The sequence below is a fragment of the Polyodon spathula genome, chromosome 19 (genome assembly GCF_017654505.1).
Source record: "Polyodon spathula isolate WHYD16114869_AA chromosome 19, ASM1765450v1, whole genome shotgun sequence".
NCBI lineage: Eukaryota > Metazoa > Chordata > Actinopteri > Acipenseriformes > Polyodontidae > Polyodon > Polyodon spathula.
This window is the reverse complement of record NC_054552.1, coordinates 30,152,856-30,180,174: the sequence shown is the minus strand read 5'-3', so window position 1 is coordinate 30,180,174 and position 27,319 is coordinate 30,152,856. Positions and strand designations below refer to the sequence as shown.

At 37.9% G+C, this 27,319-nt stretch overlaps 2 protein-coding genes across 8 annotated transcripts; both read right to left on the bottom strand.

Moving 5' to 3' along the window:
- Positions 1–1,543: 1,543 nt before the first annotated feature.
- Positions 1,544–10,347, bottom strand: fah (fumarylacetoacetate hydrolase (fumarylacetoacetase)). Its single transcript, XM_041218609.1, has 14 exons — positions 10,156–10,347; positions 9,295–9,405; positions 8,726–8,847; positions 8,489–8,538; positions 7,351–7,441; positions 6,819–6,916; positions 6,649–6,701; positions 6,368–6,467; positions 4,541–4,671; positions 3,939–4,014; positions 3,525–3,571; positions 3,084–3,185; positions 2,681–2,798; positions 1,544–2,076 (listed from the first exon to the last, which is right to left on the bottom strand). The coding sequence occupies exons 1-14, from the start codon at positions 10,234–10,236 to the stop codon at positions 2,003–2,005; spliced, it is 1,254 nt and encodes a 417-aa protein (XP_041074543.1). The 5' UTR covers positions 10,237–10,347; the 3' UTR covers positions 1,544–2,002.
- A 1,438-nt stretch (positions 10,348–11,785) lies between these two features.
- Positions 11,786–24,721, bottom strand: zfand6 (zinc finger, AN1-type domain 6). 7 transcript variants are annotated; one of them, XM_041218613.1, is made up of 6 exons: positions 24,616–24,721; positions 16,768–16,934; positions 16,501–16,615; positions 15,388–15,491; positions 13,712–13,828; positions 11,786–13,537 (listed from the first exon to the last, which is right to left on the bottom strand). In XM_041218613.1, the coding sequence occupies exons 2-6, from the start codon at positions 16,916–16,918 to the stop codon at positions 13,389–13,391; spliced, it is 636 nt and encodes a 211-aa protein (XP_041074547.1). In that variant the 5' UTR covers positions 16,919–16,934; positions 24,616–24,721; the 3' UTR covers positions 11,786–13,388. The 7 variants fall into 7 exon arrangements, with proteins under 7 accessions (XP_041074547.1, XP_041074545.1, XP_041074544.1 ...); XM_041218611.1 differs by lacking the exon at positions 24,616–24,721 and adding an exon at positions 22,957–23,170 and having other exon boundaries at positions 15,388–15,479; XM_041218610.1 differs by lacking the exon at positions 24,616–24,721 and adding an exon at positions 22,957–23,165.
- Positions 24,722–27,319: the final 2,598 nt, after the last annotated feature.

Below are 27,319 nucleotides of genomic sequence, written 5' to 3'. Positions count from 1 at the left end.
GAATGCAGATTCAATAAAGCACCCCCTTTCTAAAGGCTGTTTCGGGAGTATTTTTTATTGGATTTCCTTTTAAGATGAACATTAAAAAAGAACAAACTATATACATATAACAGAGAAAAATTACAGGACTTCATTCTGACCACTTCATCAATCATTATTGCATCTGATCTGACTAATATCCCATATGACAAAAGCAGTGCCGCTAACTCAATTATGGTCCGGTTCAATATAAATGTAATTGTGCAAATTAGGTCTCATCCACAATTATCTAATATATATATATATATATATATATATATATATATATATATATATATATATATATATATATATATATATATATATTCTTACTTTGTTAACTAAATAATAACTTTTAAAACAGCAGTTTGCATTAAGCTGCTGCTGCTTCACCCCTATAACCTGGATATTTAATGTTGTAACGATTTAGTTTAATTTCCTAACAATTGCTTTAAGGGTTAAAATAAATGATCGCTCCAATGCACCACCTTCATTTAATTTACTGCCTGAGCTGCACTGCTTGTTTTCCAAGATTGCATCAATTGATGTGTTCCGGCAGGCCTCCACATCATCAGATTCATGTCAGACCAAAATTGGACATTTCACATGTCTCTTGCAGTCCTCTGTTAACACATGGAAGATAAATGCCTCTGTCGGTGCAATGAATCAGGATCTATTGTCAATCACTAGATTCACTGCAGGAATCTGAATGGAAACTGAAACTCACAACTGCAGGTTATATCTATTCATTATTTCATTGCAAAAGCCACGTCGGCAGGGATCCCTTACAAAAGTGTTCCATTGTAAAAACACAGCAAAAGGGTAATAAAGCAAAGTGAAAGCATGGTATAGCTTAGGTAAGCATTGCAAAATAACAGCAGGGTATGGAGAAGCATAATAATAAACACGGCAAACCAGGGTAAACTATGGTAAAAGCATATTTACAATGTGGAAATACTGTGGTATAAGGAACTACCCCTCCCTCTAGTTCATTCAAACTGTCCAAAAACGATGTCAGTCTAAGCCCCATAGGACCATATTAAAATAAGTCCTGTTGGCAGTTGTGTAGCAAAGATGTGTGGCAGAATAATAATCACAACAATAATTTAACATAGCTTTGCTATGTGTTGAGTCCCCATTTAGAAAAAGTTAGTGAAATAACTATATGGCAAAGCTAGGAGTTTCAAATCGTTTTATAGCAGATCATTACTGTACTGTATAATACTACAACTAAAAATAAATAAATAAATAAAAATCTATATTATGTTTTAGGCTGTGTCGCCCACGTCACAAAACACACGTAAAAAAAAAAAAACAAACAAAAAAAAACCCACACTGTCTCCATGTTCTCCAGATGACAAATGTCTACCTGCTGTCAGTATCCTCATCGTCCAGCAGGGGGCAGTGTCAAAAGGATTATGTTGTAATGCTGATCCTAGCTCTAAATACGATTTGGTATTGGTTTGGTTATTTGCTTAAATTTCACACTCATACCAACAAGGCACTGAAGCCAAAACAGAAGGAATATATATGATGTGTTTATTCATTATGCAAAACAAAAAGGGTTACAGTAACTAGCCTATGAAGACAGTCAAATCAAAAGCTTCATCTGATAAACAGGGTGGAGCGAATTGACACAACTAGAAATAATTCATGAACTCAATTATTTAACCATGGAATATAACCAGTGTGTGTATGAGGTTTAGAACAGATTATGTGACATTTACTGTGCTAACATTATTTTGATTATACAAATATACTAACAGTACAGTAGATTAAAAAAAAATGAATTAGAATGTGTAAACCCTGAAGAATCATACAGTTACTGTAAATAACAAAGATTTTTGTTACTCTCTTGTAATTAAAATGTTAAACTTAACATACATAACACTGCTTCTGGTAACCAAAGTGTGGGGAAAACAAGCACAACTCCAGTACAGTATGTGTTGTTAAGGAATGATTATTTTGAAGAGTGTTGCTCTTATTATTCCAACGCTGGAAGAACTTTTCCTCTGCATTGGCCGAATCCTACACGGTAGCCTTTACCCTGGCAGTAACCTAGAATACAGAAAGCACAGCACATTCGACCGGCATTATAATTACTGTCATCAATAAGGTTTTTTATTTTGCTGTAAACATTCAATTGAACTCTTTCCGAATCCTGAATTTTGATGTGACTCGTTAGCTTCAACCACAAAGTCAATCCCCAGTTACGATTTGCGTGACTTTAGCAAAGCAGCGGACGCTGGAGTGCTGTGACAAACTGGTAGCCGTTTCTCTGGAGAGATGAGCTTGATACCTGCTCCAGACACCGCAGAACTGCCCGTCTCCGACAGCTCCAACCAGACAAAGATTTTTTCACATAGTTTCTGATTGTAACAGATGACTACCAGACTGAAACCTTGCCGCTGTATACAATACATTTATTCAGCACTGCATTTTGTTTTCTCCTGCCCTACAACATTAAAACAAAGAGGAGAATTGGTTTGGATTTACCAAGGGTTAGGGTTACTATTTCGAGCAACATAACCAGAAATCTATTTTAGCTTTTGGATAAAGGCAACTCCAATTCAATATTTACTCCGATCTTTGCAAAGCTTGAACAGTAGCAGTTCAAAGGAATGATCACGTATATCTGGTATGAATGGTTTCTAAAGTATACCTGTCATGATAACCTCATCCCCATCTTGCAGAAACTTGCGGGTCTGTCCATCCCCAAGATCAATAGTTTTCGTTCCCTTCCATGACAGCTCTAACATTGAGCCAAAACTTTCTTCATCCTGTAAAAGACCCATTTCAATACTGTTTTCCAAATCCTGGCTAAACACCAAAACAAGAAAGAGGGTGTAAGGATCTGTAAGATTGCAGATTACCACTGAAGCAAGTATCTGACACTATCAACCTAACCAAAAGAGCAGGGGCCCAAATACAGGGCGATCGTCTGGCCACCTTCAGATCACCTGTGGAATCAGTCTGACTGATCATCTTTAGGAGAGACAAAGTGTCTTCTGTATGAACCTCAACGAACAACACTGCAAGAAGAAATGCATGGCTAGGATACTCACAGGTCCACTGATTGTCCCAGAGGCCAGAAGATCACCGGGTCTGACATTGCAGCCACTCACAGTGTGGTGTGCGAGCTGCTGCTTCATTGTCCAGTACATATACTGAGGAGAGAGCGAAACATGACAGCACATGAATGATGATGGCTTCAGTCAATATCAGCTGAATATAAATCTCCAGAATCTCTGTGCCTCTGTGCTTCCCCGACTGCATTCTGGATTCTGCTGATAAGCACTAAAACCAAGTGGGTTCAGAGAAATCAAATTAGCAGAATCCAGTCGGGTTTATTATTAAGGGCCTTTCTTTGCCAATATGCCATTGATCTCAGAGCAGAGATTAATTAACAATAATGTCCGATTAGGTTTTATTGTTGGCAAAAGAGAAAGGTCTATAATTTTTTTTTTTTTTTTTTTTGATAAAGCACAATGACAAAACACACTTACTTTGAAGTTTGACTTGCTTATAGTAGACGGTTCCTTCATCGTTTCTCCTATCAAAACGCAATTAAAACAAGTGTTTACAATTCATGAAAAAAATGAAAAGCCAATGAATCGTAATGGTGTTATCTGGTGTTTTTTCCATGTTTGCGGTTATTGCCAGTCCTCAGATATAAACGAGACATTGGCAATGCAGTGGTTCTGTGCTATATAAAAGGAAGATGCCAGTTGCATCGTTGTACATATTTTTACCTAGATGTTTATTTACAAAGTGCAGCTTAGAATATGTGTGCTGTCAGACTGTTTCATACTTCATATCTGGAAGACAATAGTGGCAGCTTTCTCTCTCACGCATGGCAAGCTTCCATTAAGCATGCACGTGTCTCAAGAGTTTATTGAGTAATTCTCCAATCACAGTACCTTTCACAGAGACAAAGAGATTAATGTCAAAGGTGTAGGGATCGTCGTGGCAGAGATAAGGCAGCGGCTTGGGGTCCTACAAAAGCAAAGACAACAGCATGAAAGGCAGCCAGAGCTAATGAGGTTGGCATCTGCCAGCAGTGTCCCGCACAACCTATTAATTCACCTGGCTTTGGATAGTACAAGTTTGATAATGCACCTGAGTCAAACAGCTAATTATTTTCACAATTAAATTCAGAAAGCAAACAAACTTTTTTTTCTTTTTAATGCAGCTACATTCATTTTCCTTGTCCACAATTACTTGGTGATGCTGCAATTATATGATTATATAATTATATGTAGCTATGGGAGTTACGAGAATAAATTAAATGATTTAAAATATTCTTTACGAATCGGAGTTGTGGTTAAAATTACTCAATGTAATAAAATATGTAATATTATGCAATATAAGAATACATAAAATTACAACAGATTCTTAATAAAACTATAATCTTAACTGAAATGCATCTTGTTTGAAATTTACAGTAAAGCACCATGCGTTTACTTGCTGTGCTACCTGTTCAAGCAGATATACTTTTAAAGCAATGTTCTTCGGGGCTCACCTGGACTGAATTTGGTTGCGCAAAAGGCATGAGGGCCTCCATTGGCACAACCCACGGCGAGATGGTGGTTCCAAAGCTCTTGCCCAGGAAAGGTCCAAGTGGAACATATTCCCATTTCTGGATATCCCGAGCTGAAACACAACAAATGTAGCCGTTCAGGTTCTTCCAGGGGCTGCAGAGCGTCGTACTGTTGTCAAGACAACACACCGCAACAACGCATTTCAGCACTTTCCTCGACAGAATCTCAAACCAGCCCAAACGTACGACACGGTAAAATACACAAAGTGAGCTGTACAGTGGTAGCCCAAAGCAGCTATTCACCTGTCACCCAGGTTCAGGATGAACTTACCCCATGACTAAATACATGCCACGGTGCCACTATCCTCATCATCACTGTTTTAGTCACTTTATAAAGGCCGTTATAATACAGCAGCACCCTAATTCTGATTGAATCCTAGTCTAAAATGCAGAGCTAAAGCCAGGGCAGGCCTTACATTTAAAATAAACCTGGCCCAAGGCCCTTTACAGCATATCAAAAAAGTGCTTCTTGTTTAAATTGTATCCAGACTGTAAAATTCAGATGTCTTATTTTGCTTGTACCGCTGACAGCATTTGTTGATCATTATTGTTTTTGTTTTGTTTATCTCAAACAACAATCTAATTATTAAGACTGTGATTTTAACAGAGGCAGCTGCTTTTACTGAAACTGTACAGAACCAGCTCATTAGCTAAATACTTCAGTTTATATCCGTGAAATCTAAATTGTTTTTTAAAATTGAAAAAGTAATACATCTCATGAGCCGTCAAGTCATCTTACAGGTTTTCATATATTGAATCTGAAATGACAAATCAGATGTCCTGGAATAAACCCGTTAATAAAAAAAAACAAAACAAAAAAAAAACACACACACATACATGGATTATCTCCTGTAAGCTTAAAAACAGGGCGAGTGTTTTGGGGATTTATACGTTTTATATAGCCTGCTATATTAACTTTAAATCCTGCCATTTGAACGAGCGTAATCAAATCAATGGACATCAGAGCATAACTCCAAACCATGTGCAGTTTTCCTGTGCTCTGACACAATGCACAGTGGCAGGACTAATGAACTGCAGCCCATTCAAAGCTGGTGACGAAAAGCAAAGCTGTGGCATTTTTGCACGATCGCACTGCGACAGTCTCGCCACAGGTAAATACAGGCCGTAACTACCACTGTGCCACCTGACTTACAAATGAGAGCCCAGGAGGACTGATTTACACACCAACGTTCTTACTGAGAAAATACAAAGTTTAAGAAAGTGTCATGTTTAACAAGGAGACTTCGTGAATATCGTGTGCCACAATTGGTGGGTCAGCTTTACATTAACACTCATTACCTGTATGACCTTTGGGAGCTGCTATTTCACAGGCCAATTGGTGCCAACTATGGTAGTTTTCCAGGGTTGGCATCTGGCCACTAGGACAAGCGGATTCACAAAGCAATTTACTCCAAATTGATTTATTTTTACATGTATTTTCCAAAAGGAACACAAATACATCTTGCAATCTCCAACTTCAAATGTCAAGTTGTTTTTTCCCTGGTTTGGTGACTGTATTGGATGAGATTTTCCTTTCTCAAAAAATGTGCTAATGACAATAAGGAGTAAATAGCTGTGAGAATACATAGTAGCTTGTAGTCTATATAGCAGAACATTGACCATACAGAAGGACATTGACAGAAGGAAATGTATACTTACTGTAGAAGCATTCAAAACAACAATAAAAATAAAAGTTAGAGTGAAAATTCATGTTTTTTTTATTAGTGACTTCAACAAAAATGTCCTCACCACTCCAGTCGTTCATTAGGACCATTCCAAAGATGTGTTCGTGAGCTTTGTGGATTGGAATCGGCTCTCCTAGTTTGTTGCCTGGACCTACAAAAAACGCCTGGGACAGAAGGCAACGTTAACCTGTTAATATCATTGATTTTTGGGGTGGAATTAAGACACAAACACTGCCAGTGGCCCAAAGAAGCCAAGTTCACTAAACAGAGCCAGCAGTTACCTTCTCAATCCCTGAAAGTTTATTTTTATTAATATTCATTTTTCTAGTGGAAGCATTAAGTTACCATTTCTAGTTCAATATCCAGCAGTTTGCAGCTGCCATAAACAGGAGGCTTGGCTGTGAATGAAAAACAAAATGGAACACTTTCAGTACAAACATGATGATAGAACGCTGAAGTAGAACACAGGCAGATTTGAAAACTGATTTATTTCATTTGAAATGCGAGACTCTTACTTTCATCAGGTCTGACCTGACCCATAGGCCTCTTGAGTGGGGTGCCTGACACCACCACTGACGAGGCCCTTCCATGGTACCCAACCGGCAGATGCAACCTGCAACATGACAACGCTATCTATAAACTGATACAAGTACTCTGTTATACTTTGTAAAAGAGCTCAAAGAAACAGATTCTCAAAAACCTTCCTGAACGTCATGTTTTAAACAACCTTTGAAATACTTTCTTACTGTACCTCTAATTGGGATAACACCATTCTTGTTTTTGTTTTTCAGTCTATTTTCACTTTCACTCAAGCAAAGCCCATTTAGTCTATCAGAAACACTAAAAGTTCACTTCCTGTGTTACAAGCAAATGGACCCAGTTTAAGTCTTAACACCTGTGTTCTATTCTGCCCAGAGTTAACTCAGGTAGGTCAGAGTCAGGAGGGATCCTAGAGCCTGTAACACAAAAAGCCTGGTTTACTTGTTATCAACACTAGCCCTCTCAAAATGAAAAACTAAACCATCAATCAACTCCACTGCTCCTTACCAGTTTGGCATCAATGCATTTTCTTTTCCCCTGAACATGATTCCAACATTAGTAGCATGATCCCGGGAAGAATAGAAATCAGTGTAATCACCTAACAGGAGAGAGAAACATGTATTAAACTTGCCCTGACTTTCTAATTACAAAGAACTAAAAACACTATTTGTGTGTGTATATACATATATACCTATAATATATATATATATATATATATATATGACTATTTGTAATTCCCTAAATATTTAACAAATATCTAGTCTATTTATGTTGCATACAGAAACTGGTTTGGTTATTTTCGGACAATGCTGTTGGGTAATATAAAGACAGTAGATTCTGTATCATACCCAGTGAAATACAGTACAAGCATACAAGTTTTACTTTGGTAGTGCATGCTGCCCTCATGTGTCACGTTTTCTTATAAGAATATGTATAAGAAGCTGTGCACTGACAGCACTACCCAGATCCCTCTGGGAGCAGGTTAAAGTTTATGAAAGCAAAATCTGCATAACCACTGTGCTCACCAAAGTAATGATGGAAAAGAGTCTGAATTAAGGGGTTCTACTCTACATATGCTGGTGAATGTGTTTAATGGGGCAGTGTCTGTATCTGAGCAGGATCTATAATGACTGCAGAAGACACTGTGTTCATGACTCACATCTGGCTTGACTAGACCAGGCAGCAGCTTGCTCTGGGTTCAAGGGCCACCCCTCCTCCTATGTGGCGCATTCATTAAAATAGCATTGAGCCTATTAGTTGTCAGTAAAGTTTTATCTTATTTGCAACGCTGCTGTAAAACATCCCACATCACAGCCTTGTATTTTCTACTGAATACACTCTGAAACTGTAGAAAGGATCCACTCTGTTATATTCATAATGATGTACAACGCACTCTTCTGATGCTCGTCTCTGTACGGTCTCTGCGAGTGGTCAGTATCAAATCACACAGCATTCAAGCACAATTCTGCTCTCAGAGACTAAAGTTCGATTGTGCACAGAAACTCCTCTTCTTCACCTCAAGTGTGGGTAGTCCTTTCAGTTGAGAGCCGAGGATCAGTACAGGGAGCTCTGCAGCAGATATCCCAGCTAAAGAGCAGACATTGCTCTCTGCTGTCAATCCGGGAAGCACTCTAGAGGCACTTACCAATTTCAGCTGGGAGATGCATCTCAGCTAAACTCTGATGTACAAATGCCCTGAAAGAGAAAACAAGCCAGATGCAAGCTGTCAAATACAGACCTTACAATGTGAGCAGTCCTGGTTTTTCAGCAGCATCTGGATGCACAACTCAGTATTATTACAGCAGGCAGGTACTATAACAGGAAGTGCCTGCCAGCATGTTTAAAGCCGAGTGCAATAGGAACAGCCATGAGGACGACGTACCTGCTTCTCAGACCCACATCCTCTCGAAGAGTCGTCTCGTTTGCGGAGAGCAGTTTTTGAAGAACTGTTCTAGCCTCTTTCCAGGCTTCGTGACCCAGGCCCATGAAAGCATTAAGGGTTGGCTAAGAAACAAACAAAATATAAATGTAGGCACACCACTGTACATATTAGTTTACACTCGACTTACAGTTCCTTGCATTTTATGATTGAGCATAGCCACAGGATGGAGTTGCTGCTTCCAAAATATTTTTTCTACTACACCCTTATTAAATGAAATTATAAATGTGTATAATAACACTGCTGCAAGTAATAACTGATATCTGCTGGACAATGCCTAGCATGTACGATAGGTCTTATTGCCATCTAATGGCCAAATATTGTAATTACACTTTCATGAAGTGATATTTTTTAATGAAACCAGTCATTCAGTGGCTAAGTTGCAGTTTATTTTCCTCTAACTTAAATGTCTGTCTGCCATTTAATAGTTGCCCTAGACTGACATATTAAAAAAAAGAAAAAAAAAAAACACCACAGGATTTAGTTTCCTACCATTACAAGATTTTAATTACCTGGGCAAAGACATCTTGGTGCTTGGAAAGCACTGGTCCACTGAAAAGATGTTTGATTACACCGAGGTCCAATATCTGATCTCCTATGGCAACTCCTATTCTGTGCCTGGGCTGAAAGAAAGCATTCATACACAAGCATGGGAAAACTGGAGGGTTTTGAGAAGGGGAAAGCATTCATACTATTCATGAAATTTATTTATTTATTTTACAGCTTTAAAAATGGTCAAGGACTGCTAAGTAAAAATGGCACTGGAAAGATTTGACTAATCCCCCACAGGACCTAGCAATAATGTATCTACAGAATAAAAAAAAAAAAAAAAAAAAAAAAAAAAAAACACACGATTTTTTGTGAATGGAGCTTTTTTTTTTTTAATGAAATGCCTTTAGGTACCTAATCAATAACTAACTGCTCTACTTATGGATTAAACCGTAATTGTTTGTAAATGCTCCCGGAGGAAAACGTAGAGGCAAACACAGACTCCATTGTAAAAGTTTCAAAGGGCACTGCACATGAGATAGCGCCATGACCTACTTTAAAAAAAAAAAAAAAAAAAAAAAAACACCACACAAACACAACAATACGTGGACCATACACTTCTGAAAATCGTAACATACACATGCACCGTGCCGACCAGAGGCGCTCAATACGGCTATAGACACCCCTTTCATATACCAATTCATTCATACTCGCTACTTTCAGATACTGACGGTAAAAACTTCTTAACTAGGCACCGATTAGTTTGGAAAAATATTCCAACAATCCCTAAACCCATGCTTTTACATTTCCAATACATCTGCAACTGTTTCACGGTTTCCATGGAATGCGTACAGAGTAGAACAAATCAAAAAGTCGATACTTACATTGTCCGGGGTAGAAAATATACCGTAAGGAAGATTGTGAATGGGGAAATCAGAACTCTCTTCGACTTTAATGAAAGACATGTTGTAACAACACAATCCTACAGTGAGAACTTTCAGCAAAATGCAGCACTAACACTAAACATCCCCACTGTTCATAACTGCAGCCATCCGACTGTCACCGCCTCTAACAGCAAGCAGGGTGCCCAATGAGAAGTGAGGCCTGTATCCCACCCCTCTCTCAGATCTCCTCTCCCCAGAACAGAACTTGGTTACTAATTGATGCCAGCTTTCTGCATGACTCAGCAACCTGGTGCTACACATTTTTGAAAATACATTGTGCATTTTATATATTTTCAAACTTTTTTTTTTTTTTTTTAATTTAAAACAAAACAGCGAAGCTTTTTGAAAACTAAACGTTGACTTGATTGAATGTGAAACACCTCAAAATTGCATAATTTGTAGGAGTGACACAAGACATGGAAATAATGGAGCAAGGTCTAGCTGGAGTGCAACACCTACTATATAAAAATGATATACAAAGCTAATAGAGAACACAATAAGAATGCTAGTTTCTCAGAACTCCAGGCAGTAGGAAAACTCCCTTGCTGCAGTTGATTAGCCTAAACATGGGAGAAGAGGTCTTCCATTCCTCCAGGCACATCTGCTGTAGCTCAGTATCCATGGTTGGGTTTGTTGTTATCCTTCTCCCAAGCATATCACAGAGGCACGATAGGATTGTGGTCTGGTGACAGCCTATTTTTGCGACAACCCCTTTCAAATACGATTTTGAATAGTAACAGATCTGAGGAAACAGGTTGAGGAAAGGTTAAACCTACAATGGCTGGTTCAGCATCTTCTTTGTTCCCATTAAACTTTACAGCCAAAGGCATCATCATCCAGTAAAAAGCATCGTCCCTTACATCCAACCTAAAATTACATGCATGGTCTCAAGCTCCCTGCTGGTCTACCACCCTAACATGTGCATCCGATACATATAAACAGTTAAGAGGTGTGTTAACTGAACAAACGTCTCAATTGTTAAAAATCTTTACGTTCAACGTGGCTAAGGCAGCAACCCGTTTCATCTCTACCATTTTATTTTGCGCAGATTTTTCCTTCATATGAACTTTTAGTTTGTTGTAATGCTCCTTACCATGGGCTGCATCTCATGTTCACACACACATATACCTTCACAAAATGGATCACACATTTATTATTTTCATATCAAAGGCTGGAAAAATGCACAATATACTCCAAAGAGGAGCTCTGAAGCACTTCTGGAAGTTACACAGGATCCACTTGACAGGTCTCCATTCCCTGGATGGGGTTCAAACGAAAATAAAATTGTGTATAGGGTTTGTTGCATTATTCAATAACTGAACAAGAATCCGCAACATTTGTCCATGTATAAAAAACAAACAAACTAAATAATATCCAAAGCGTAAAGCTGGCTAGACTAAAAACGTAACACATTATATTTCGTAGTGTACTTATTTAGTGTACTAAATAGTCCAAAAATTAAATGTCTGCCTCTCCCTAATTCTAATCATTCAAGTAAAAGACAAAGTAGTTCTAAATGATGATTATGAACAAACCCAACGTCTAAAATTACAGTTCTTGAGTCAATGAATAATTTTGCATTTTAATCCTTGTTTACATACATGGTTATTACTCAATCTCATTTTACAGTAATTACATTTTCTTCATTAACTTATGCCAGTTAATCCAAACACCAACCTGTCCATGTGCTTTCAAGATCACACATTATTCATCATATCATAAGTGGTCAAACCTAGGCCTAAATCAATGCAAGGTTTATGGCACTGCCATTGCTGTACTTTAGAATGAATATGGCACAGCCATAAATGATTTCATACAGGTCCGTAGTTTAAACATGTGGTGCTCCAAACTTGATCATTTGTGAAAGGTTCTTCGTTTAAATTCTCTCCAGCAAATTATAGTACCTGATTTCTTAAGCAATTTAAGTTTGAACTTTAAAAATCTAGTGTATATAAATTGAGAACATACAAAATACAGTATTTGCCATCAAACCCACACATCCTTTTCATGCATACAATTCTATTGTTATTGAAGCTTTTAGGCTTATATACATTGAAAAAAAGCAAATAGTCTTGTCTCCAACCCCAACCCATTTCCATGAAGCACAAATGAGTGAACAGCGTAAAAAAACGTGCATTATTCTTGCAGGCAAAAGTGGAGATGCTGAAAGCAGTGAATAATGCACACTGAACAATACATACATTTTTTGCTGGCCCCTTGAAATTCACCTTAATGAGAGCTGACTATATTCCAGTATGATTAAGAATGTCATTATTAAAGAAAACATTAAAATAAAAGTGCAAAATCAAAAGCTTCCCACCCACCGCAATTACGGACTTTGGCGCAAAGAAATTAAATTAATAAAAAAGTATAAAACAATTTGTTTTTAACTTTATTTAATCAAAGTTAAGACAGTGAATAAACTAACATAAATACAGCACAATTTCAGGTCATACTTCATTTGTGCAAGCTCAGTTATGTGAACTATATTTCCCAGGATGAAACTCACAGCCAGCAATGAAGGGCATACAGGCTCTCTCCCCACCCCACCCCACCCCATTCCAAATGAAACACACACAAACTTTTATAGCATACACTCCTAAAATTACTCAGACAAGCTGTGGGAGCAAATAAGCGAATATGCCAATATTATTTGTTGAAACCCCGTTTCGTTAATGAAGAACAAAAGCAGCCATAAATGATTAGAATACATTCAATTATTGATACCTAAGTGTGCCTTGAAAAGGCACAATTTCAAGAGAGAAATCGTGCTGCAGGAGAAGGATAAGCTATATACAAAGGAAATAAAAACTTTCAAGATTACAACATGACTGTTTGTAAATACTGGAAAAGCACAGCCCTCCAGCATTTTTACCTAACTGGGTTCTGTAAACTGCACTTAACTAAAATTAAGATGGCATAAAATGGTATTACTCCTAAAGTTTGCTTAGATTTATCCAACCACAACATCCAAAAGGAAATTAAAAATATTAAAAAATGCAAAGAATATTTTAAAAGTAATTTTCAAAATGCAATTCCTGGTGGCATGCATGATTTAAGGGTCTATGCAGGATACATTGCTCAGAACTCCCATTAAATGACAAAAAAGGAGACAATAAGCTTAAGTCAATCTAAGTTGCAGATTGTTACGAAATCCAAAAACAAGCCACTGTTCAAATTTTCTGGATCTTTTCTCCAACAACTACTGGGTTTTCTTTTCTTATTTTCTCAGCTGCATCAGCCTTGTAATCGAAAGTACAATTGTGAAGGTCAGAGTAACGATGGACGCCACAAAACAAATTCCCACATCTGCAATCAAAGCCTGTGAAGAAAACAAGAACATAAGAATTACACAAACGCATATGACCTTAACGGAGGTAGGTAACGATGAGGGGCAATATTTATATCTTTTCTTACAGGGATACATAAACTTTAAAGCCAAACTCAACAGATTGTGACCCAGCTAGATGGCAGTAGGTGAAGCTCCTGCACATACCAGTAAGTCCCACTTTCTTCCGGCACAAAAAGCAGCGATTCTTTTTCTGTTTGGCCTTTTCGGGTGACTTGTCCTGCCCTTCTGAAGAAGCCTGGTCAGACTCGTCTGAGGCTGAAGCTAAGGGACCAACCAAAACCTCCATTAGTAATACATTCAACTTTGTATATGCAAATGGGGAAAAAAAATTAATTATATCTATTTATATATATATATATATATATATATATATATATATATATATATATATATATATATATATATATATATATATATTTTTTTTAAGTTTTTAAAACACACATAATTAGGGTTCCAACAATTTAAGGTTCCCTGAGGTAAGGGAATTGTCAGAATATGGAAACAAAGAGCGATGACTTTTCATGCCTTTTTATGTCAACGAAAGAAAAGGTACCATGACTGAGGTTAGAAGGATGTCTAGTTAATGCAACAGTTTTCATTCAAGGGGTTTATACCACTATTCGTTTTCATTTACCCATATAAAATAAGAAAGCACCATAATAAAGTGAAAACGCATAGCCGTGTGAACTCTGAAGCATGACAGAGTTCAGAAAAATCTCCAATACCTGCTGTATTCAACAAATAACCACTTTCCTTCCCGGGACACACCCCCAAAAAGCTTTTAAAAAAGGTATGAAAAGGTTAAAACACCAACCTTTTTTCACCTTATTTTTCCTCAGTTGTCTTATTTTCCTCCTAAATAAAAGCAAAAGCTTTTTCAAATTTTATTTTATGTCATTTTTCATTACTTTCAAGAAGCCTCTGTCTCAGATACAGACCGATCTATTAGATCAGGCAGTACAATTGAGCTGGAAGGGGAAATACAGGAATGCCTGTGGAATACATTTCTGTGACACTACTGTTTTAGGACAACGCTGTCAATTTAAGGTGTTTTCTTTTTTTATTTTAAATAAATACGTAAATAGAAGTTTGGATATCACTTACCACGGATTCCATCTAATACCCGATCAGTATCATCAAACTTTCTTTTGGCTCTTGCATTGTCCGACACATGAGCGAGATCAGCAAACTTAGTTGCTGCACTACCACTAGAACCTAGCTCTGCCTCAGAGGTGTCTAAATCGCACAGATCCATGGAGCAATCTTCCCTTCCACTGTCACCTTTCCTGCTCTCTGCACTGTCCTGCAAGGCTCTTCCTATGGGCTCATTGCCTGGTGCAGTCAAGAAACGCTTTTACAGCAGGATTTCCCCCACAAACAGCCAATAGCTAGTAAAAATAACATTCAATGTGCTAGCTGGTTCTTGGAGTTTTTCCTTTTCAAATGGGAGCCAAACCTGCTTTCTAGGAATGTCCACGAGTGTCATTTAAATTAAGGACAGACTGGCACTGTATCTGGTGCTCAGGAACTCTGCTCTGTCCAGTAGACAAAGGTTCAATGGAAGCCTTAATGCATGCAAATTTCCAAAAATTGAAAGGAAACACGTTGCATCAGGTTTTTAAAGCTGAATGATTAAGTATGGACACTTTAAATAAGCATGCTCTCTTGAAAAAACTCGGTTTAATTTCACTCTGATGACCTACCCATTATGTCACATGTTTATTCAGAAGATGAAGGTGTGTGGAATCTGTAGTAAAAGTTACCACAAAAGGTAACATCCAGTAATACCCAGGGTTACGAAAAGAGTTTAAACCATGTACCTTGCAATTCTTCTGTTTTAGGCTCTACTTTGCACCCCGTTGCATCATCCTCTTCAGAATTTGTTTCGGATGTTTGCGACAACAGAGACTGGCTGGAGACAATACTGCAGGTAAACAGCAAGTATGGAGATTTATGAACTATATGCATGTCAAAAAAGGAGGTCGAAAACCCAAGACATTTATTCTTAAATAACAAAGATTATAAAAAATGTGTTGAATAGAATTAAAAATGATCTAATTATTTTGTTGTTGCTGTGATCGTACTAAACTATAAGTAGTAAATGATTTGCATATACTAAATATACTTGATTTAGCAATGTAAATCAAGTTCCCTCATCCACAGAGATGGCACCTCTTTGAGATTACAAAAATCTTAACCTACAGAAGGAATAACTTGGGTGTAAAGCTGGTGTTGTAAAAAACCTTAAGCACCAAGTAGTAATGCCGAGGTAAAAGCAGCAATCCATACTCTGCATCAAGGTGGACATTTCATAGCGTGCTCATCGCATGTTTGTTTTCAATAGCTCACAAATTAAGAAACATGGCAGCCTAAAAAGTTGAAGACATGGTTCAATGAAAACCAAACCCCTGGGTCACAGACCCACCCCCCTGCAACTGCCACAGATTTCTGGATTTGAACATGTGCAGGGGAACTGTAATGGAAATCTATTCATAAACCTGTTTCCAGATACACTACACTGAACAGCTGATGGGGGGGGGGGGGGGGGGGGGGGTCTGCAGGTTAAACCACAATGCAGGAATTAACAAAGGAGATTATATATTTTGGAAAAAAGAAAATAGAGAACAAAAAAAGCCAGTGAATTGCTTCTGTTTGATCCAGGAAGGTCTGGGAAGTTTCCAAGCTCAAATAAATACGTCCAATGCACTAAACAGAACACTCCAAACCAGACGCTACATAGTCAGTTAAAAAGGACCGAATCCCGTTTACACAAAAGACAAAATTGCTAATACATTCTGTAGCTACATCAGAAGAGATTTAACTACTTACTTCAAATCAGAAACTGATGAATTTTTAATATCTAGGCTACAGAAACAAACCTGTTGATATATTCATATGAATCAAAGGATTTGGTCACAAATAGCACAGCGTACCTGCTTTGTTCGGACGGTGCAGCTGCCTGGACTAACGCTGGCGGTGCATCTACAGTACTGGCTTCCGAGCACTGCGTTGGTAAAGAATCTCCTATGCTACTGACACCAGTAGACGCTGTAGAAAAACAATCACGAATCCTTAATACCTGTCACCATCAACACATAAGTTTGGGGAGTAATTACTCAAGAAATAAAGTAACAAATACTGTCCACTAGTACTCAGATAGTCTGTGCTATACTGTACTGTACCGCTCGCCTTGTGCTTACCAGGGGGGCTAACTCTTCCATTGCTGTTTTGCCTCTGCAGAAAGTCCTTATAACAAACCGAGCACATGCCATTTGTGCGCGGGTTCCCATAAAATCCGCAGCCGGTAGTACAGAGCATAGGCCCTTGGGTTTGGTTAGTTTCTTGAGCCATATCCCACCTACAGATCCTGTCAACGGAAAAAAAAAAAAAAATGCAAAAAGAAAAAGAGTTTAGGCAAGACAAAAATGACTTTGCAAACAGTGAGTGTTTCTACCTTGAGCAATTCTTCACACTCTCCAAAATAACTCATCGCTGCACAGGAACTGGCTGCAAGAGCTGCTGGTTTAAAGATAGGATGGCAGGCCAAGTCTACTGTTGCACAGCGGATATTTCACCTTGATCCTGGTTTGTCAGGCTAGATGACTTCCAGGTGGTCGTGTCACGAATATGCTTAAGCAACTTTAACCCTTCGATTTCTCCTGATCACAAGGATTCTTGATGTCTGCATAGCAAGGAGCCACACTGATGCAGTACTTGCAGTAAAACTGGTCTAACTCCACCAAATGACACATAGGACCGCACAGTACCTTACAGCAACCCTTCCAGGGGATTCAGCCTGTCAGCAGTACAGTAAAAGACAATTCCACCACAGGGACATCAACAGTGCCAAAAACCTTTACACTAGGAATCTACTTGTTTGGCTCCTTTTACTTACAACTATAATTTAGGTGACATTCCAGCCCAATATTCTGAATTACCATATACAGTAGTTTGAAATAGACTCCCTCAAGACTGCATGTCACTTTCTATTTGTTAATGTGTGCCAGACAGCAGGCAATGTCGAAACTAAAAACGTTTGACTTCAGTTTTCAAATGTAAACTTACTGTACAGACTGCACAATGAGAACCCACTCAATTGACTGCCATTTCCCTTCTCCTTCCCCTCCCCCTCCAACAGACAGGGCAATGTGATATGTTAGAAATCTGGTACCATTACAACACAGCTGTACACTTCAATCAATTGAAAACTGGACAGAAGAGGAGAACTGTTCACAACACTGAGCTGTAAACATAAGAGTGGGAAGCATGAACCTGGTGTCCATCTGTTTAAGTGCTTTTTTATCCTGCACTATTCTGAAGGGAATGGTGTGTAAGCAAAGGAGGAATACAGTAAGTAATCTTCTGTGTATACAGACAGACACAACATGACATTGTGAGACAATGTATAACTTTTGAACAATGCACATTGATTAAATGCTGCAAGCTAGTCTGGAAAACGCACTTTGGAAATAAAGTTTCAACTGTACTGTAAAGTAGCAGGCAAACCGGACTCGGGCTACTGTTGAGCAGGTGTTCACAAGGAGGAGGGGGGTACTCGGAAGGACTGCTGAATCACTATCCTATTGTGTGCCTCTAACTCGGCCAGGGGTTCAAACAGCTGCGCTGACACTCATTTCCTTCCAAGGCATGACTGTTAAAGAGACTGCAAGACTCATTTTAAAATGCCTGAGGAGTCACTTCAATGTAAGTATGCAGAGTTCTGCAGGCGTTATACTTGATAACATAATAAGTAAAAATATGATAGGAGGCAGATAGACACAAAATCCACAACTTTTTAGGCTATATTTTAGGCTGTTGGTCCCCGCATCCATAACACAACACTATGCTGTGTATCCTTTAAATATCACTAAAGGACATAAATTATTTTGGTGTGGACAATCAATGTATTCCTATAGTGTTGTACAGTATTATTTGTTTCCCTCCTAACTAAGTGTCAAACATGTCAAGCAAGCATTTTAGACATACTATATGTTCTCAAACTTATTAAATAAAACAAAATCGGCAGGGGTGGGGGGGACTTCCTGGAAAACTTCCTGGAACCCTGATGGATGTGAAGTGCTGCTGTGCTCCATCTCAACCCCCTCCGAGGACACAGCCATTTGCAATTTAAGTGATGTTTTTATTATGTCCTATATTAACCGTTTTGCAAGTATGCATTGGCTTTTATAGTGAGAACATTACATACAACGACAAGGACTTTCATAGTGCGAGAATCGAGACAATAAAAACAGATTTATAACACCTTTGGCCTTGAGCCACACGTTATTGAATGCCATCTTATGAAATTAGCCGGAAAATTCGAGACGTGTTTGTTTTGTGTTTAATCATTTTTAGATTTAGATCATTCATCTGCTCTTCCACTTGACCTCCTCCTACCGATACTGCAAGCAGCATTACTCCAGCATTCACATGGCCTGCCCTGTGCCAGGCTTTCACTGCATCTCACTTCTTACTGGGGACATAGTGTACACTCAAACACTTCGCTCAGGACCACAACTTTTCAGTTTAGGTCTACATTCAATGCACAAAATCCGATCTGCAGGTTTTCAAAGCTTCACAGGTCTAAATTACATTGCAGAGAATACAAATTAGAGAATTATTACTATGGGTTTACTGTAAACAAAACACAGCTTACACAATCAATTATAATTGATTACCAATGACAACAATGTACACCAAGTCATATCCCTGGGTAAATATTCTTCCCTGCATTACACACTTTTCTTCCTGTCCAATTATCAGATAAATCCAAGTGATAAAGAAAAAACGGGGGCCTGCTGAAATGTCACCTTTTACTGTACACAGGCATTCTGCAACTTGCCAGGAAAATTACTTCTTGTAAGCAGAGCCATTTTGTGCCGCAATTAGCCACACGCTGTAGAGTATAACTGTGTTTACAGTGGATATCGAACAATATCTTTGCACTTCTATAAAGAGCTATGTAACTCACAGTTACCACAGAAACTTCATGTGTAGTGTGTTAGGAGTTGCCACATCCTATAATACAGCTGTAAATGCACCGGAACATGAAAGACAGGCCTACAGTACAGTAAAAGTAGTTGACTTTCAATCACACAGCTATTTGTCATTTTCAGCTTTACAATGGTTTACTAGTAATGCTCAATTATGTTAATTACACCCCCCCCCCCATTAAAATCAGTGAAAAGATCTTAATTCCAAATATCATAAAGCACAACAGAAAATGAACAAGCATGCTTGGTTGATTTCGCTTCTATGAAGAGCAGGTGACTTAATTTGTGAAAATGTAACCAGTGCACACTAGTAAACTGGGAAAACAAACAGTCACCAAAACAATGACTTGCCAACAAGCTCCAGCGTATATATAGTGAGACAGCCTGATCCTGTAGCATTACGGATGCCTTAACAGGCAGTGAGTGGGCCATCTTAAACCAAAGACTGTCTCAGACATTGCCAAAAAAAATCAGAAATGTGTGTCAGCTATCTTGGCAGTGGTGAAGTAGGAGTTTGTTTATTCAATACTGTATGTTATTTGAACTTTCTAGGAATGTGAAAATGTCACCTTCCTTAAAATTGTTTGCTTCAAGGTAAAATCTGTGTGGACACAGAACAGCATTTTGAAAAGAAAAACTTGTTCAGACGATATTTGGAAACTTTACATCCACGCCTAAGACTCCAGAGGACCTTTAATACAGCAAAATGTTTTTTTTTTTTTTTTCTCTTCTTGTAGGCACACAATTAAAATAGTGTAAACTGTGTATCGATTTAAGAAAACAGACTAACATTACATTCTGTCCAGGTTTGTCAAATATAGCAAGAACAGCACAAGGAGATATATTATCCACCCTTCCAATCTCAGAACAGCTGTAACGTGTGTAGCGCTTCTAAAAAAGGAAAGATTACGCCTTTAAAAACGGCTAATTTTAAATTTCCAGGTCCACAGTGAGACGAGATGTCAGATCAAGGTTATTAATGTATTAACAGTCAAGGAACAGGCTTTCCAGCTTTGTGTCTCAAAACTGCTCAGACTGCCTCCCCATTGCACCCATTTTAATTCATTTCACTGGGAAACGTGCTCACTAGAACAAACTGCGGACAAAACGTCAAGCTGTCTGACCTTTGATCTGACGTACAAGTATTTAGAAAAAACAAATACGGAAAAATTACCAAAAGGAGTTTATTATACAACAGTCAGAACATTTGAAATATTACAATAAAACTTAAATTCAGTGATTAGATTTTACGTTAAAATTCACCTACAATAGTCAGTACAGCCAATGTTTCCAGCAGTAGCTTTCCTTGCTACTGAATAACTAAACACAGTTACTGAGTAGTAGGATAAATATAGATGGCACTGTTGCCTATTGTTGCAGAATACATCAAAACAGATTGGAATTGACCTATTAGTTTGTATTCTTTTTTGCCTGTGGTTTTCTTGACAGCCACCTACATAATACGGTACCTGCTGCTAAAAAAGGAACCGAAGTATCTAGGTTACAGAATATACATATGCCTTTGTTACTCTTTCCAATCAAGTCAAAGCTACAGTACCACCACCCTAGGGATCGTGTTCACTTAAGGGAGTCAGCTATCTACTGTACAACCTACTTAAATTGTCCACAGCTAACCCTGCAAAGGTTAATGGTTTACAGCACATTAATATTCTCCATCCGTGAAAACAAGTGCAGACAGATACATACAGTATTTATTTAGCTATGAGATTTAATAGAAATTTTTAAAATGAGGAAACATCCACCACTATTGAATTTACCATGGCAACACATTTAAAAGGAGACACATTGTTTTGTTTCACAAACTAGCTTCCAAAACATTTTTATTGAGCAACAAATCGCCAAGTTCCTGCAGTCTGCACATTTATAATGAGTCAATCTCGTTTTTGCCACCATAATACACAATCATACATACTGTACTGGATAACAAAAACAATCCGAAAATGCAACTTTATTCAGCAATTGGTATTACAATGAAAATAGCATTATGTAACTTGCTATTAAAGTCTGACAATTACATTCTACACATAACTATTATCCAAAGCTGGTGGGTTATGGTTTCAGTTTACTAAGCAAAGACTTTAGATGTCCACACACACTGTAAACCACATATCTTGATCAACAATAAAAATGTTGTCCCAGCTGGCTTTTTACAGCCCAGTTTATGCAAAACACTTACTCTCTGCCACCCTGTACACTCTGCAGGGTGGTAAGGAACTGGCACTGCTCATTCCTGCAGCGTCCTAATATTGCTCAACAAGAGCATTCTCCAGTCTTTGTGTTTACTATTGAGTTGACCACGCTGCTAAAGCGGTTTAGCTGGTCGGGTTGTTAAGAGATGAGATTGCTCAAACTCCTGTCTCCCGATTAAACAATATTATTAACCAAGGATAGTTCTGAAACCCAGGATTGGGTTTCTAATCTTGCGGTACAGTGCTGGGTATGCAATACTATAATTATGTGACAGTAGGGTGCAGGGTGGTGGGTGGACGTAGGTAGAACGAAGCAGTCCATTAGTATTGTAATGTTTGCAGAAGAGCTCAGAATTCAGAAATGCACAAGTTCTGTGGCTGTATGTATGAATGAATGGCCCATATACTGCACAAAAGTTATAACAGATACAGCTGCCGTGCTCGTGTAACATTTCTGATGTCAGCGATTTGAATACAAATCCCCACAGACTGCAAACTAAATGTTTTATCAGAAAGAATCCCAAACACAACTCCTATACAAACCAGTTTAAAATTATAAATTGTAACTACTGTAAACGACTACATAAAACAGACTTCCTCTTTGCAGGAATGTTTTTCATTCGTTTAATTTAATTACAGTACCCACAGATCAGAAGCTGTATCTAGTAACAGTGATACTACAGTTTTAGTTTAAAATGAAAGGGCTTATTTAGACTTACCCATTTATAAGATAGACGATTTTCCATATTTGATCCCACAGAGAAGATACACCCAAAAGCAAACTAATGTACATCTCATTACGAAGGACCGAAATAAAATTAAATCTATCTAGATCATACTGATTATCAATCACCCAAGCAGTACAGCAGCTGTGTTGTACTCAACCAAACGAACTCATAACTGTTTGAAATGGCAGCAGTTAGTTACTTACCCGACTCCTCTACATTAATTCTAGGCGATTAAAACGTAAAAATATAAAGCCAGACCCGAGACAAACCTAAATCCCTAAACATCATTTTATTTCCTGTCTAAAAACAGGGTCCTTTTGTTCCAACTCACTGGATCGTGTAACATTCTGCCAACCCCTTGGAAACAAAGACATTACTTATTTAAAAAAGGCCTCTGCGTTGTACTGGCATGTTCCCACGACCATACCACTAAATTCGTAATTAAATATCAAACCTACCTACAAATTCTTACCCAAATTTCCCCTTCTACTCCTCTTTGATTCTCTACCAAATTCAACTCGCCTACAAGCCAAAAACCCTTCAATCTAACTTTACAATTAAAAAGAAATACGCCTCCACGTCTGTGGTTTGCCAACGTTGCTGAAAAATCCGCCCATGTCTGGTGTGGTTGACGAACACACACGTCAATCATTGTTATTAACTAGTCATCTATCAGGTTAGGTTGAGGCAGATTTTTTTTTTTTTTTTTTTTTTTTTTTTTAAAGGACTTAGATTTGCAACATTTAAAGTTACAGTATGTTATTTGATGCCAGTTTTACACAAAGCCTGCTTTAACAGCAAAAACACTTTACTGGTTATTTTCCAGCTACCTTTAACTCCATTAGAAATGTTAAAGTGGCAATTCAGAGGAACAGATCATAGCAAAGCTATCTTTGTTATGGGGGTTATGCTTGGGAAATGTTTTGGTTTATTATTAGTACAGATGTATTAAAGGGAAACTTCCTCTCACAAAGACTGGCAACAAGTTTGGGGTCTATCGTTTACTTATGGCTTTTTAACGAAACATTCATCTAACCATTATGATAACAGTATACATTCTCTTTACAATACCTGTATGCAATTTTACATTGTTAAGTTGCATCTAAAATAGTACCAGCAGCAGTAAATTTGGGACATACATTTCGCTGCATATTTTGTTTAAAAAAAAAAAAAGAGACCTTTGATGTAAATGCTAAACAGAGGCTTTTAGGTAACAAGAGGATGCACAGAGGCTGAAACCTGTTGCTTTGCTTCCCATCGATATTACAACTAACCTTTCTAAAACAAATGTACGTTTAGCTGCCCGGCTAAACATGTATGTTCACCTCACACTGTGGATTGGGAGTCAAGGAGAATATTTAACAACACAGTAACTTTCGAGACTTAAATTGTGTCTAACGTATTTCAGGGAATCAGCTTTTGTGTAAACAAGATACAGTATTGAATGAAAGGTTCATTTATAAGAATATTCTACCCAATAACTGGTGCAATAATGAATATTGGCTAACAGTGAATAACGAATATATTCAATTGATCATGAATGCAGCAAGATGACTATATGCTAGTATTATCACTTGTTCGAGGCAGCATGTAAAGCTGTTTTACACAAGCCTGTCCAACTGGCGCAACACAACACTGCAAGATGTTCTCCCCCGTGTACTGATGGCAGAGTTATCATGCAGCACCTTCTAAGGCAATTCCGGGGACTTACATGAGATGGCAAACCAAACAGATAACGAGGCAGGGTCCTACTTTGAAATGAAAAACATACTAGGGCAGTGTCTGTGTTGACTAAAATTACTTAAAAAAAAAAAAAAAAAAAAAGCAATAGAATGTAATTCTGATAAAATCCACAATGTTTAAAAACAAGACACACACGAGTTTCATTTTGCGCAAAAACTACGGTGAAAGAATGCAGACATCACTGTGTGAAATTAACTAAGCAAACATTACACTAACCGTGGTGTACCAGAAACAAAAACTACGACTGAAACGAACGCCAACACATATTAAATACTTTTGCAAAAAACTATAAAAACCCATTTTTGTGACACATTTTTGCAAAGTTCCAAACGATCAGCTGAATTAGTTCAAAAGCAATTAAACACTCTACCTACCTTCTATGTGAAAAGTAACGAACACGGACGACCTTAGCTTATTAAACCACAAACTAAAAAATTTACTAAACAGACTTTCTCTCTCATGACACCCACCCTGATCTGTCTGGTACTCCCCCTCCCCCTGTTAACCTTGTCGGCGACGTCATCAACAAGGAGAGAAGAAAGCTGATTGGCTAGAACCGACGTTCCATTTACAAGTATACTAGCAAATGCCTGCATGATTGATTGTGACATTACACACAGTGTAACACTCATAGCACTTTGAGTGGCAAGAAAAACATTCAGAAAATAGCGGAACCCTTTAGCAAGTTCGTGTCACAACCACCATCAAGATCTAAATTCCTGTTACAAAACTGCGTTCAGTATTTTAAAGAATAGGGGTAAACACTTTAGCTGTAGCTATAAGCACTTTCGAAAACAATAGCCTGTTCTTTATCATGCACATTGTGAATGGTTTCTGTCTCAGAAAAGCACGTCTCGTGTGTATAGTATAACACAAAGTTAAGAAAGTTATTTGGCCATCAAATACAACTGGTATCTACTGAATTACAGTATGTGGCAGTTTTACACTGGTCCAGAGAACACGTCGTAAAAAACGAAATCTTCAGACATTTGTTAAAAACGTGACTAAATGTTTAATAGTAACACCAAACCCAAATCAATAGGGATGATTTATTCATATAGATGGTCATATACTGTACTGTGGTCCTTTATATATAGCTCCTGTAATAATTGACATTTATCCAAAATCACTTTTTTTGTTGTTTTACTTTGAATAAAGAGTTAAATATTTCCAATTTAAACATAATGAAGACCTTTTTGAACTATTCCACAAGGTGGCGCCTTTAAACTAACTACAAAGCCTCACATTACTTAACATCAGCAGTGTCAAATCTGCTTTTCTCAAAACTATTCCAGTTGATAGATTCAACTGATATAGGTCCTAAATTACCTAATTAATTCAACTAAACTACTTCTAAAGTGAAAGACAAAACACAACCATCATCTGATAAAACGCTAACAAGCACGCAATATAGTCAGAACTATTATTCAACTAAACTTTACTTCTGACTGTATTGTGTTTTTGCTGTGCTTTTATTGAACGAAGATTTACCGGTAATTATAATTTTAGGTTTATATCCTTGTAGGTTTCCTGCTGATTGTACTAGTATCCCATCTATTACCTCTATAAATTGCAGCCGAAGGTCTGCTCCCAGGCTTCAAAGCTGCTTGCATTTGTGTGCACTGCATACTTTCAATGAAGTCCATGATCTTGTATGAATCAACATAGAGTCAAGGCCTCAAAGTTGTTGTGAAAAGCAATAGCAAGATAACAGATCACAACACATTTCCAGTTACAGTGCTATCCTATCCCAGCAGCAGCACCTGTGCTAGAATCTATACAGAATATCAACTTGATTGTACTTGGTGGTGGCATTGGAATGACATGATGCAACCCATCCACGATCACCTTGTTAGGTGCTGCCTGGATGCAAGGTTTACTATGTATGTCACAGGCTATAAAAGTCATCTTCAGGCAGGTAGTCCAGCCATGGATCTGTTGAATTGTCCATCACTCTCTCGCACCAAAAACATCCACAACACACATTTTTCTTTATAAAAGCACAGTATTATTTACATTTAGTCTCTCTTTAACAAGCTTGTCCGGGGGTGAGTGGGGGGGCTAGGAATTGTCAAGTACTTTCAATTACAACTCCAAACTTACAGCACAGACGTTAGCACTGCAGATTTATAATTGAATACTGCAAACAGCTAAAAGGAACTAAGGAATTCCCTTGTAATTACAGCCCAATTGTTTCGGGTTACATGCTGGCAAACGTCAGAGGAATCTGGGAAAATTATATGAAATTCATATAGCAAGAGGTATCAAGTTTCAACTTGGGGTTGTTGCCATTGCTGGGGGGGGGTCACTCAGAATGAATAGCTACAGATATATTTTTCATTTAACCTCAGGATTATCTGAGGTACGAGCTGCAGGTGTTATCAGCACAGCCAGCTCCAGATCACGTAGCAGAGAGACTTTGAGTTACTAGTTTACATTACCAACAGATGCTATGAGGCTCACATCAGAATGCACTTAGCTCATCTTCATCTTTCCACTGTTCCAAATGCCCTTTGTATACTTCAGAGTTTAATGGAAGGGCTTCTTAACAGGCTGAACTGGGGAAGGGTTATTATGGTTTTGGGTGTGGAGGTATCCTGGCTAGAATACTCTCTGAAAAAGGATTCGTAACTGTGCAAGGGGCACAGACAATTTCAGAATGTACTGCAGATTACCTGCATACGAACAGTGCAAACTGGATCGACAACAATGGTGGATGGGAAAGTTTGACTTTCTTTGATTTAAATATACCAGAAAGAGAATGATATGCTTTCTTGCAACCAAACAATGAATCACTGTAATTCAAGGTCTCTTACGAACACTGAAGAGGTTTCATTGTCATTTTTGTAACATTAACATGGAATTTTCTCCTTAAAAAAATAAAATAGAAGTTATATTTTTAAAAAATGATTGTAAATGATATAAAATATGCCCCTTGGTGTAAATAAAAAAGAAGCACATACAGACATATAAAAAAATGAGTTTGCTGATACATCCTATCCTGTACTAATCTCATTAGGCATGTTTTTTTTTTTTTAAGGCACAAGGATTTCACCATGTTCCTACTCTGGGCATATC